At 43.3% G+C, this 14,142-nt stretch overlaps 1 protein-coding gene across 1 annotated transcript; it reads left to right on the forward strand.

The window, feature by feature from the left end:
• Positions 1-272: 272 nt before the first annotated feature.
• LOC111969849 (alpha-1,3-galactosyltransferase 2-like) lies at positions 273-9,918 on the forward strand. The gene is made up of 7 exons (XM_023996184.3): positions 273-401; positions 508-579; positions 897-955; positions 1,317-1,406; positions 1,693-1,788; positions 8,573-8,710; positions 8,848-9,918. Exons 3-7 carry the CDS (start codon positions 951-953, stop codon positions 9,533-9,535), a joined length of 1,017 nt encoding a protein of 338 aa, XP_023851952.1. The 5' UTR covers positions 273-401; positions 508-579; positions 897-950; the 3' UTR covers positions 9,536-9,918.
• Positions 9,919-14,142: the final 4,224 nt, after the last annotated feature.

The following is a 14,142-nucleotide window of genomic DNA, read 5'->3' on the forward strand; positions in this document are numbered from 1 at the left end:
AAGCATTTGAAATTGGTCTATGATACACACCTGGTGATGTTCACCACTGCGATTTGGTATTTTTARATCTCACAGTCGGGTTTTGCATGTTGTTGTTTATTTTCCTTTTCTGCTCTGTTATATAGCGTCATAACCTCGAAAGGCAATCTCGCAAATCAACGTTTATTGTCATGAGTCTTGTCCTGGAGGCAGAACTGAGCGCTATCCACTTTTGATTGGCCCGCTACAAGGTCAAAGTTGGCTATATTGTTCATGAAAACAAAATGTAATTTAATTACATATTAGGGTTAGCATTGTGGTTAAGTTTAAAATGTGATTTTATGACTTTGTGGCTGTGTCGGATAGTGACCACWCTGCAGAGCTGCCCCCAGAACAAGATTAWTGACGAAAAACGCTAACAGGTAAAATGAGTTCTCAACAAACCGACGCATGATCAGATGGTGGTGTTGGGTTGATTCTCTCCTTCCATGTTTTGGGTGTAAATCATTCCCTCCTCGCAAAATACAGGAAACTACTTCTGTTGAGATTAAGTGTTTTATAGACGCGTCAACCAGCTAGGTGTTCTAACAAGCAAAGCAGGTAGGCGACAACATTTCCACCTACACATGATGACATTGTTGCTGTTTTGAATTTGTGTAAACGCTGTCTAATTTATATGTTCATGATATTAGTGCCTTAAAGACAGTTTGCAGTCCATTGCATTTTATTTAATATTACCCTACTGTATTTAGGCTACTTTAGAATCACAGATGTATGATACATTTAGGCTATTCAATGAAGTACYTTTTATTACCCTAAATTCAAGGAAATAATTGTCTGTATGATGAGCTGTACATCATTGTCAGAATAACATTCGTTTGGTTTTCACCTTAACAATGTATATTTAATTCCCTCAGCATATTCGTTTCACCATCTGAAACAGACTTTGGAAAAAAAGTGCGTGCCTGGAAATGAGGTATGGCTTCTGTGATGAAGCAATGTCATCAATGTTAATAGAKWKATTTTAACATAAAGGAAATMACCAGTTATTTATATTGATTTATTTATACTTCATTTTGGGGTATTAAAAAAAAAAACACCTTGACTGGAYCCATGCTAATCCAAACTCATATATTAGGCCTAAATGTTAACAAACATGTGTCATGAGGTTTATTTTATATATATATTTTAAATAAAGTCCCTCTCATAACCKATTAACTAARAACATTGATGACAATAAATTAAACGTTCACAAGGTTGGGGTCAATGATTTACAGTGTTTGCATTGACTTCCTATCGCACCTTTTGACGTAATGTTTTTGTCTATTATCCCACAGAGTATTGCACAAGGCAAAGCGTGTATTAACATGTGCAGGATGTGCCTCTGTGCTGCTCTTCATAGCCTACWTCATACCTACATCAATAAGGTGTGTATTTTCCAAATGAAAGCACCATGATTCAGTGTTTCAGAGGGGTGGGTTAAATGTGAGACACATTTCAGTTGAATCATTCAGTTGTGCAACTGACTAAGTATTTCCCTTTCCTCTGCTGTTCCCCTATGCCAATTGTTAGCTTCGTGTTGTGCAGCATAAGTTTAGGGAGAAGGACCATAGGGCTGTTCTATATGAATTCAGTCACTTGAAACTATCCATACATTTAACATAGAAACAGAAAGAGTTGTGTAAGTTGACCCAGCATGTTGTTGTGTTGTAGGTACTTGGAGGGCTTAATCCCCATGAACCGATGTCATCTAGCCCCTGGAGAGAAGCTGAAGCTGGGGAATAGTATAGATGCTTCCCTAGACCTTTGGTAGGACATTTTGTTTTTATATTAATCATGTTCAGAGGATGCCATTACTTMTATTGTGTTCATTACTTTTATTTATATTGTGTTGGAGTCTGACAATGAAATCTAAAGATCGTTTTAATGGCTTTTTTATTGGGAAAAGTATGGGGCTAAGCTCACCGCAGTTCCTCACCACAAATACTTCCTTCTATGAGGTTCCATAGAGCATGATAGAGGTCTCTAGTGACCAAAATGCCATATTAGATGTAGTCAACTGGGCAGGACTTCCAACTTCATTGGCTGATCCCTCTTGGTGACCCTATTGAAGTCCTGTCCAACCGGGTCATCAGGAGGGATCAACCAATCGTTAAGAAAATTGACTAAATCAAAATGGAGGTTGCCTCAATGGCGCTGCCTATCTCGTTGCAGCCACCTTATCTCCAACTGACATTGGGAATTTTCTCAAATTCTTCAGAAAATGATCATTAACAACATTCTTCTGTAGGAATTTCAGTACTTCAGCATACATTTTCCTATAGGTTTCCATTTWWAYWSWRYTMWRKKKWWTTWTRTGAGAACATGAAGAAAACATCCCATGAAAACTATATTAACTGTCAGAGAACGTTCTAAGAATTGTATTTAAAACGTATACATTCCGTTCTCAGCATCACCTAAACACTCTCTATCCTCTATCTCCCTCAAACTCAACTCTGGACCTCAAAGCCAGTTCCTTTTTTTCATGAATCCCCTCCAACCAGGGATTGATTTAGACCTGGGACACCAGGTGTCAGCAAGCGCCGGACCTCGTAGGGTAAGASTTGAATACCCCTGCGCTATCTTGTTAAGTGTGTGTGTTTAGGTGTGTTGGRCGCTCCCACTAATTGGCCCCACCTGATGTTAATGAGTTCTTGTTTTCTTTGAAATGGGGTCTGTTTGAATAAACTAAAATGAACAGCTTTATATGCATAAAAATGTAATTGGTATGTTCATCCTGGTGCCACAGTGGACTAATTCCATGGATAGAGAACAGAAGATTATAGGTTTAAATCTCACTGATGCTGTGTCACAAAAAAATACATACATGTTTAATGTCTAAATAAATACATTTCTCAGGCTGCGTTTACACAAGAAGCCCAATTCTTCTTTTTTAATTTTTTACTAATTGGTATTTTCACCAATCAGATCAGCTCTGAAAAAGATCTGATTTGATTGGTCCAAAGACCAAATAGTAAAAAAAAAAAAGAGAATCGGGCTGCTTGTCTAAACGCAGCCCATGTGTCTTATGTGTGCTTGGAGTTCAAAAAAGTGAACCCAAAATTAGCTAGCAGTAGCTAGGTTTCCATCCAACTGGCAACAGATTTTCATTGCAATTTTCTAGAATCCTCATATAGGAAATAGAAACGCTAGAGCGCGATGAGCCAAATAAAGGCCCCCCGGCCAAACCCTTCCCTAACAACGCTGGGCCAGTTGTGCGCCACTCTATTGGACTCCCGATCACGTCTGGTTGTGACACAGCCTTGGATCGAACCCGGGTTTGTAGAGACGCCTCAAGCACTGCGATGTAGTGCCTCAGTGAAAGTTAAGGACAAACTTCCAAATAGCATAACATTTCCGTTCTCAGAGCATTAACTTAACRTCCCAGGAAAATTATCAAATCAAAATGTTATTTGTGACTTATACATGTTTAGCAGATGTTATTGCGGGTGTAGCGAAATGCTTGTGTTTCTGGCTTCAACAGTGCTGTAATATATAACAATTCCCAACCTAAAAGTAAACTAATGGAATTCAGGAATATATAAATATTAGTATAAGCTATGTCGGAGTGGCATTGACTAAATATAGTAGGATACAGTATATACAGTAGAAGTCGGAAGTTAGCATCAAATCAAATTTATTTGTCACATACACATGGTTAGAAGATGTTAATGCAAGTGTAGCAAAATGCTTGTGCTTCTAGTTCCGACCATGCAGTAATATCTAACAAGTAATCTAACCTACCAATTCACAACTACCTTTATACACACACAAGTGTAAAGGAATGAATAAGAAAATGTACATAAAAATATATGAATGAGCGATGGCCGAACGGCATAGGCAAGATGCGGTAGATGGTATAGAGTACAGTATATACATATGAGATGAGTAATGTAAGGTATGTAAACATATATAAAGTGGCATTGTTTAAGTGGCTAGTGATATATTTATTACACACATTTTTTTCATTATTAAAGTGGCTAGAGATAAGTCAGTATGTTGGCACAGCCACTCAAGTTAGTGATGGCTGTTTAACAGTCTGATGGTCCCGCTTTGATGCACCTGTACTGACCTCGCTTCTGGATGATAGCGGGGTGAACAGGCAGTGGCTTGCGGGTGGTTGTTGTCCTTGATGATCTTTATGGCCTTCCTGTGACATCGGGTGGTGTAGGTGTCCTGGAGGGCAGGTAGTTTGCCCCCAGTGATGCGTTGTGCAGACCTCACTAACCTCTGGAGAGCCTTACGGTTATGGGCGGCGCAGTTGCCTGTACCAGGCGGTGATACAGCCCTACAGGATACTCTCGATTGTGCATCTGTAAAAATTTGTGCGTGTTTTTGGTGACAAGCCGAATTTCTTCAGCCTCCTGAGGTTGCTGAGGCGCTGCTGCGCCTTCTTCACCACACTGTCTGTGTGGGTGMACCATTTCAGTTTGTCCGTGATGTGTACGCCGAGGATCTTAAAACTTTCCACCTTCTCCACTACTGTCCCGTTGATGTGGATAGGGGGCTGCTCCCTCTGCTGTTTCCTGAAGTCCACAATCATCTCCTTTGTTTTGTTGACATTGAGTGTGAGGTTATTATCCTCACACCACACTCCGAGTGCCCTCACCTCCTCCCTGTAGGCCGTCTCGTCGTTGTTGGTAATCAAGCCTACACTGTAGTGTCGTCTGCAAACTTGATGATTGAGTTGGAGGCGTGCATGGCCACGCAGTCATGGGTGAACAGGGAGTACAGGAGAGGGCTGAGAACGCACCCTTGTGGGGCCCCAGTGTTGAGGATCAGCGGGGTGGAGATGTTACCTACCCTCACCACCTGTGGGTGGCCCGTCAGGAGGTCCAGGACCCAGTTGCACAGAGCGGGGTCGAGACCCAGGGTCTCAAGCTTAATGATGAGTTTGGAGGGTATTATGATGTTAAATGCTGAGCTGTAGTCGATGAACAGCATTCTTACATAGGTATTCCTCTTGTTCAGATGGGTTTGGGTAGTGTGCAGTGTGATTGCGATTCTGTGGATCTATTGGGGCGGTAAGCAAATTGGAGTGGGTCTAGGTTGTCAGGTAGGATGGAGGTGATATGGTCCTTGACTAGTCTCTCAAAGCACTTCATGATGACGGAAGTGAGTGCTACGGGGCGATAGTCGTTTAGCTCAGTTACCTTCGCTTTCTTGGGAACAGGAACAATGGTGGCCCTCTTGAAGCATGTGGGAACAGCAGACTGGGATAAGGATTGATTGAATATGTCCTTAAACACACCAGCCTGCTAGTCTGCGCATGCTCTGAGGAATCGGCTGTGGATGCCGTCTGGGCATACAGATAGGTTGGAGTCATTAAATCTAGTTRTTCAACCACTCCACACATTTCTTGTTAACAAACTACTGTATAGTTTTGACAAGTCGGTTAGGACATCAACTTTGTGCATGACACAATACATTTTTTCAACAATTGTTTACAGACAGATTATTTCACTTATAATTCACAGTATCACAATTCCAGTGGGTCAGAAGTMTACATACACTAAGTTGACTGTGCCTTTTAATTTTTTGGAATTTTCCAAGCTGTTTATGTCGGCTTTAGAAGCTTCTGATAGACTGACATCATTTGAGTCAATTGGAGGTGTACCTGTGGATGTATTTCAAGGCCTACATTCAAACTCAGTGCCTCAGTGCTTGACATCATGGGAAAATAAATAAAAATCAGCCTAGACCTCCACAAGTCTGGTTCATCCTTGGGAGCATTTTCCAAACGCCTGAAGGTACCACGTTCATCCGTACAAACAATAGTACGCAAGTATAAACACCATGGGACCACGCAGCCGTCATACGGCTCAGGAAGGAGACGTATTCTGTCTCCTAGAGATGAACGTACTTTGGTGTGAAAAGTGCAAATCAATCCCAGAACAACATCAAAGGACCTTGTGAAGATGCTGGAGGAAACGGGTAGAAAAGTATCTATATCTACAGTAAAACGAGTCCTGTATCAACAACCTGAAAGGCCGCTCAGCAAGGAAGAAGCCACTGCTCCAAAACCACCATAAAAAAGCCAGACTATGGTTTGCAACTGCACATATGGACAATGATCATACTTTTTGGAGAAATGTCGTCTGGTCTGATGAAACAAAAATAGAACTGTTTGGCCATAATGACAACTGTTATGTTTGGAGGAAAAAGGGGGAGGCTTGCAAGCCGAAGAACACCATCCCAACCGTGAAGCATGGGGGTGGCAGCATCATGTTGTGAGGGTGCTTTGCTGCAGTTAGGACTGGTGCGCTTCAGAAAATAGATGGCGTCATGAGGAATGAAAATTGTGGTCTATTGGAGCAACAATTTAAGACATCAGTCAGGAAGTTAAAGGTTGGTCACAAATGGGTCTTCCAAATGGACAATGATCCCAAGCATACTTCCAAAGTTGTGGCAAAATGGCTTAAGGACAGCAATGTCAAGGTATTGGAGTGGCCAACACAAAGCCCTGACCTCAATCCCATAGAAAATTTGTGAGCAGAACTGAAAAAGTATGTGCGAGCAAGGAGGCCCACAAACCTGACTGTTACACCAGCTCTGTCAGGAGGAATGGGCCAAAATTCACCACCAACTTATTGTGGGAAYCTTGTGGAWGGCTARCRYAAKRGTTTGACCCACGTTAAACAATTTAAAGGCAACGCTACCAAATACTAATTAAGTGTATGTAAACTTCTGACCCACTGGGAATGTAATGAAAGAAATAAAAGCTGAAATATATAATTCTCTCTACTATTATTCTGACATTTCACATTCTTAAAATAAAGTGGTGATCCTAACTGACCTAAGACAGGGAATTTTTACTTGGATTAAAATGTATTTAGCTAAGGTGTATGTAAAATTCCGACTTCAACTGTACATATGAGATGAGTAAAGCAAAAATATGTAAACATTATTTAAGTGACGAGTGTTCCATTATTGAAGTGGCCAGTGATTTCAAGTTTATGTATATGGGACAGCAGTCTCTAAGGTGCAGGGTTACATAACCGTGTGGAAGCTGCCTACTGTTGGCCTTGAGATAGAAGCTGTTTTTCAGTCTCTCGGTCCCAGCTTTGATGCACCTGTACTGACCTCGCCTTCTTGATGATCGTGAGGTGAACAGGCAGTGGCTCGGGTGGTTGTTATCCTTGATGATCTTTTTGACTATCCTGTGARATTGGGTGCTTTAGGTGTCCTGGAGGGCAGGTAGTTTTCCCCACGATGATGCGTGGGAAGAACGCACCACCCTCTGGAGAGCCCTGCAGTTGGTGGTGCAGTTGCCGTACCAGGCGGCGATACAGCCTGACCAGGAGGCTCTTGATTGTGCATCTGTAAAAGTTTTAGGTGCCAAGCCAAATTTCTTCAGCCTCCTGAGGTTGAAGAGGCACTGTTGCGCCTTCTTCACCACACTGTCTGTGTGAATGGACCATTTCAGTTTGTCTGTGACGTGTACGCCGAGGAACTTCAAACTTTCCACCTTTTCCACTACTGTCCCGTCGATGTGGATGGGGGGGTGCTCCCTCTGCTGTTTCCTGAAGTCCACGATCATCTCCTTTGTTTTGTTGATGTTGAGTGAGAGGTTGTCCGAGTGCCCTCACCTCCTCCCTGTAGGCTGTCTCGTCATTGTTGGTAATCAAACCCACTACTGTTGTGTCGTCTGKATATTTAGGTTGCAGAGAGGTTCTGATCATTTTACTGTGGTTCCCTGAAAGTTTACCTGGGAGGTTTTATTAACGTTCTGAGAACTGAAATTATAGGTTATTTGAAGGTAATTAAATAACATTGAGAACATTCTCTAAATGTTTTGAATGAAATGTGAAGGTCATTTGGAGGTTTGTGAAAATCTTCCTTTAAACATATATAAAAAGTTTTTGCTTAGGCATTAATCATGCAATCATGATTTTTGTGGATTCAAACCATTTTGAGATTCAAACCTATGATCTTCTGTTCCATGGAATTAGTCCACTGTGCCACCTGGATGGAGATGGTGTGACATGTTTTTGTTTTTTTGCTCATACAAAGCTGTTCATTTTAGTCTATTCAAACAGACCCAATTTCAAAGGAAACAAGCACWCATTAAGATCAGGTGTGACCAATTAGTGGGCGTGGAAAACACATCTGAAACATTTAACAAGATCGAGGATAGAGTTTTGACACAGAACGGAATGTATATTTTTAACATTCTTAGAACATACTTTGAACGTTACTAATGTTTTGTTGTTTTTATGGAAAGTTCTCAATGTTCTGAGAACATGGCTTAAAATAGAACCTAGAGGAAACCTTCAGAAAATATTATGCTGAATACTAAAATGCCCACAGAAGAACGTTGTTTCTGAACGTTCTCAGAACAATAGGAGAACATGACTTTAAATAGAACAATAAGTACAACTGTAGGAAACGTTATGCTGAAGTATTGAAGTTCCCACACAATAAGCTTGTTTCTAAACATTCTCTTAACTATTTGAGAACATTCCCAATGTATGCAAAATAGCCATAGGTCAACCACGCTCTCACCAAGCTCTAAGAAACATTATGTGCTAGCTGGGCTCTCTGTTCCTACCAGGTCCAGAGGTGATGTTCAGACCTGCACTGACTGGGGAGCCCCTGTGATCTGGGATGGGATGTTTGACCCAGATCATTACGACCAGGAGCACAGGAGGAACCATTCCTCTGTCTCTCTCACTGTATTCGCTGTGGGCAGGTCGGTTTTTCTTTTCGGTGACCAATTTTTTTTGAGCAACTTATTAATTCTTATGAAACACTTCTGTCACTTACTGTAAGCAGCATATTTGGAGATGCTGTTCTTAAACTTGAGGTTTTACTCCTTCCCATCCCAAGGTATCTAGATGCCTACCTGGAGGCATTCCTTTTGTCCGCTGAGCGTCACTTTATGGTGGCTTTACCTGTGACATACTATGTGTTTACGGATGTTCCCGAGAGTGTACCAAACATCCAGCTCGGTCCTGGGCGGAGCCTGAAAGTTGTGAGGGTGCAGAGACACTCTCGCTGGCAGGACATCTCCATGATGCGTATGAGGGCCATTGCAGACGCCATTGAGTCACAGATTCGCCGATACAGCCGCTACGTCTTCTGCTTTGACGTGGACCAGGTGTTTGTGGGTCGGTTCGGCTCCGAGGCTCTGGGAGACTCTGTGGCTCTGCTCCACGCCTACTACTACCACCGACCACAGAGCCTGTACACCTACGACRGCAACCCCAGGTCCAGGGCCTACATGGAGACTGGGGACTTCTACTATCATGCTGCTGTGTTTGGAGGCTCGTGGCAGACAGTGAAAAATATGACGGAGACCTGTTACCAGACCATCATGGAGGACAAGGAGAACCAGGTGGAGGCTCTGTGGCATGATGAAAGTCACCTCAACAAGTACCTGTGGCTCCATAAGCCCAGTAGAGTGCTGTCTCCTGAGTACTGCTGGAGCAGTGACATTGGTTACCGTGGTGACATACATGTGACCCGCCTGCTCTGGGCAAAGAAAAAATATGACACACTCCGGATTACAGAGTGAGCAATCAAAACCTGTATGCAATATTCTAATGAGCAAAAGCCCCTGAAGCGTCAAACAGTTCAAAGTGCAGCGCTGCGATGGTCTACAGCCTAGTATGACTCACCTTGTGCAAGTCAAGAATGTTTGTAAATATAACAATGGGCCATCAGCCTATTGCACTGTGGAGTCTTTGGCTTGCGTGTTGAACCCGGAATGACCAAGTAGTTCATTTCCTGGTTCTCATGTGTCACTGGCCAGAATTTCCCTTGAAACCTTGTGGTTACTTATTAGGAATCTAACCTACTACCCTGGCGTTGCAAGCGCAATGCTCAACTAACTGAGCCACACCAGAGAAGTGCAGTGACAAGTAGTCAGGAACTAATGTGATATCTTTAGAATTTATTCACTTTTTTTTTTGTATGATTTGTATTTTTGGATTATGTAGTAAAATGTGTTTTATAAAGTTGTATTGGGAATTGGTTTCATATATAAATAAAAACTCCTGGATAAAGAACTTGATCCACCCATAGCAACCACACTCTAAGGACTAGAACCGAGCCGTACCGCGGAAGATCCACCTTACAGCGTTATTTTCATTATTTAAAGCTCATTTTAGATTTAGCCGTCATATGCAGCATTTACCGTGAATACATTCTCCGCTAACGTGGGAACATTGCATTTAAATTTCAATTACGCTAGAGTCTGGATCTTTGGTGCTACGGATTGAATCTAGGCCAAACTGTTTAAAAATGTTAACATGTCAGTTTGGGGATATTGCATGTCTCCAATGCCACCATACTACCATACTATTCTGCTCTCTTTTAACAGTCATTGCTGGTTTGGTAAGATAGTTTCACAAAGGAAACAACGCCCATGCCAGTTTTTGGAATTACCAGATAACATCTACCGCCGCAAATCCACATAAACCTCCAGGGTGATCCCATACCATAGTTTAGAGCAAGATGGGTCACTCTAGTAATTTAAATATGAGACATCCACTAAATGCCCACCCATAGGGTGTACTAAAATTTTGCCTGCACTCTTCTTCTTCAGCCTGCATTAAATCTACAATGCACTGTTACACCCACAGCAAAAGAGCCATTGTTACAGATACATAATGGCGGAACACGTTCTTCCTTCAGATTCTCTAAAATTGGTTCAGCCACAGTGGTCCCCAGGTTTTCACTCCAACCATACATCGTTGGGTGAGTACAAATAAGCCTTTCCTAACTATCTTCCGATTATCGTCATCCCAGGGATTATGCTGTGGCCAAAACCAACAAGTTACAGTCCCTATTTCATCCACAGCTTCTCGATTCCCATTTGTCAAACACCCTCCCCAGATCTTGTATCCCCCAGTCCCTTTCGATACGTTCTTATTACCCTGATCAATTATCTCATGTCCATAAAAGAGTCCTAGGGTACAATTTCGCTGGCTCTGCTTGTCTTTTGCCCTCCTCATAAAATACAACATTCCACAGGCTTGATCTGTCTCTGCCATTGGTCTACTCATTGAACCAAACAACTCTCTTGGATTTGGGTTTAGATAAAATTAACACCGCAGTCCCGTTTGGGGACACTTGAATAAGCTTTACCCATTTGTTCACCCACACAAACAAGTAGTGTGGATAGAGCCAACACAGTCAACCACCAACGACCTCATGCTGTCGTCCTCCCTCGCTTATACCCCCTAAGAGTTTATTTATTTACAACATAACCTTGCTGATCATGTAAAACAGTTGGTTCTTCAGGGCTTTGTGGACTTTTATCTTTTTCAAGTCTTTGGTCTCGACTCACATCTGCTTCTGCCTCGTTTCAGGCTGTGTCTGGCTCCATTCATCTCTGTGGCTGAACACCTTCTGCCTCCGTTCAGGCTGTGTCTGGCTCCATCATCTCTGTGGGCTGAACACCTTCTGCCTCGTTTCAGGCTGTGTCTGGCTCCATCATCTCCTGTGGCTGAACACCTTCTGCCTCTTCAGGCTGTGTCTGGCTCCATCATCTCCTGTGGGCTGAACACCTTCTGCCTCGTTTCAGGCTGGTCTGGCTCCATCATCTCCGTGGGCTGAACACCTTCTGCCTCTGTTTCAGGCTGTGTCTGGCTCCATCACTCCTGTGGGCTGAACACCTTCTGCCTCGTTTCAGGCTGTGTCTGGCTCCATCATCTCCTGTGTGGCTGAACACCTTCTGCCTCGTTTCAGGCTGTGTCTGGCTCCATCTCTCCTGTGGGCTGAACACCTTCTGCCTGTTTCAGGCTGTGTCTGGCTCCATCTTCTCCTGTGGGCTGAACACCTTCTGCCTCGTTTCAGGCTGTGTCTGGCTCCATCATCTCTGTGGGCTGAACACCTTCTGCCTCGTTTCAGGCTGTGTCTGGCTCCATCAATTCTCCTGTGGGCTGAACACCTTCTGCCTCGTTTCAGGCTGTGTCTGGCTCCATCACCTCCTGTGGGCTGAACACCTTCTGCCTCGTTTCAGGCTGTGTCTGGCTCCATCATCTCCTGTGGGCTGAACACCTTCTGCCTCCTGATTCAGGCTGTGTCTGGCTCCATCACCTCCTGTGGGCTGAACACCTTCTGGCAGTGGGACAGGTGGTGCCAGCCGGACRGTTCCTGAACTCTGACCGCCGTTGGTGTTGCCATGGTTACCTTGAATGGCACCATCCATCTTGCCTGGTTCCATTTTCTCTTGTGGACCCGGATTTTGACCCAGTCTCCACAGGCCGGTAGTCAGGGTCCTCACCTGGTACCTCATGAGCTTTCCTAGTATGAGAGTGGAGAGATCTGACAATAGTAGTTAGCTTTTTCATGTACTCCAAGTGTTCTACTTCAGCTAGAGTGAGGTCTATTTGTCTGTCAGTCATGGGTCTGTGTGCGGGAACATTCARGGGTCTTCCTGTCAACATTTCATGTGGTGTACACCCCAGGCCTTTATTAACACTACTGCACATTTTCATTAACACCAGTGGTAAACAATCCACCCAAGGTTTCTTGATGGAGTGCCTTAGCGAACCCTTGGTTAATGGATTGGTTAGCGCTCTCTGTAACCCCATTACTCTGGGGGTGGTAGATGGACACAAACTTCTGGTCCACTCCCATCATTATGGCTACCTGCTTCACTACATCACCAGTGAAGTGGGTACCATTGTCTGCAGATAAAACCTCAGGAACACCAAATCTAGGAATTATCTCCCTCACTAGTAGCTTTGCTACTGTCTTAGCATCACAGTGTGTGGTGGGAAATGCCTCCACCCACCTGGTGAACCTGTCAATAAGGACTAAACAGTACCTTTTCCTTTCTTTTCTTTCTGCAAAATCTATCAAATCCATGGCAAGATGGACAAATGGTCCTCTTGATGTAGGGAAATTACCTGGTTTCAGAGGTGTTTCTTTGGCAATGTTAAATTGCATGCATGTAGCACATCGAAACAGAAACTGTTTCACATGCTCAAATCTGGACAAAACCAATCCAAAGAAATTGCCTCTATCATATCCCCTCTTGACAAATGGGCCATACCATGGGCCACTTGGCAAACAGAGGCGATAAGATAAGCTGGCAGACACGGTCTGTCTCCAAATMTTAGAAACAGGGTCAAGTTTACAACCCTGCTGTTGCCATACCAAATGAGAACCAACATCCAAAGTCTGTTTAGATGCCAAATCATCAGTGTCTTTCCCAACAGTAGCAGAGAAGAACATGGAGTGGCTATGACACTTGGAGGCAGCCAATTTAGCAGCGTCATCTGCCATGGCGTTACCCATACTCACAAAATCTTTCCTCCTAGTGTGAGCAGCAACCTTCACAACAGCCGCGGCAGAGGGCAGCATCATAGCCTCCAAGAGATCTAAAACCATAGTTCTATTACGAATAGGACTTCCACAAGCATTGTGAAAACCCATACACCTCCAGACACCACACCAGGAGAGACAAACCCATATTGCAAAAGCAGAATCAGAGAAAATTGTAACCCTTTTTCCTTCTCCCATTTTACAGGCAGTGGTTAGTGCCAAAAGTTCAGGCTGTTGAGCTGAGAAACTCTCTGGGAAGGGTTGTTGTATGTGAGTGGTTCTGTCAATTGTTACAATACCAAACCCTGCATGTTTCTTTCCTGTAGTTTGATCGATATATGAAGAACCGTCAATGAAAAGCTCCAAGTCAGCATCAGTCAGGGCAGTGTCAGAGGTCAGGCCCAGCCTTCATTGGTGTGGGACCCACTGTCTCTGCACTGCCTTTGGTTGAATCTGTCATGGTGCCCCGTGATTTTGTTTTAATCAGGTTCTATGTAATGTGGACTGAGTGACTTATCTGTATGGTACTGTGGAAAACCCCAGTTCTATCCCCGTATACGGGTAGTAGAACCTAACATAGGAGGATATACCTAACGGACTTATTTTTTCTCTAACCCCTCTTCTTTAGTATCACTATATTTATTCACTAACCACACTACTGTAAATGGTTCCACATATGTGTGGTAAATAACCACAATTGATTTCAATTGTATTTTAACTTCAGTACGGGGGTCTCCCTGTCTCCTCTCTTGTGGATGTAATGGAAGAGTAAACTCACAACATGTCTTTCCCAATACACAAATGTATCCCTTCTTGTACTAGTCTTAGAGACTTGTTGTCTATACC

The sequence above is a fragment of the Salvelinus sp. IW2-2015 genome, linkage group LG1 (assembly GCF_002910315.2).
Source record: "Salvelinus sp. IW2-2015 linkage group LG1, ASM291031v2, whole genome shotgun sequence".
Taxonomy (NCBI): Eukaryota; Metazoa; Chordata; class Actinopteri; order Salmoniformes; family Salmonidae; genus Salvelinus; species Salvelinus sp. IW2-2015.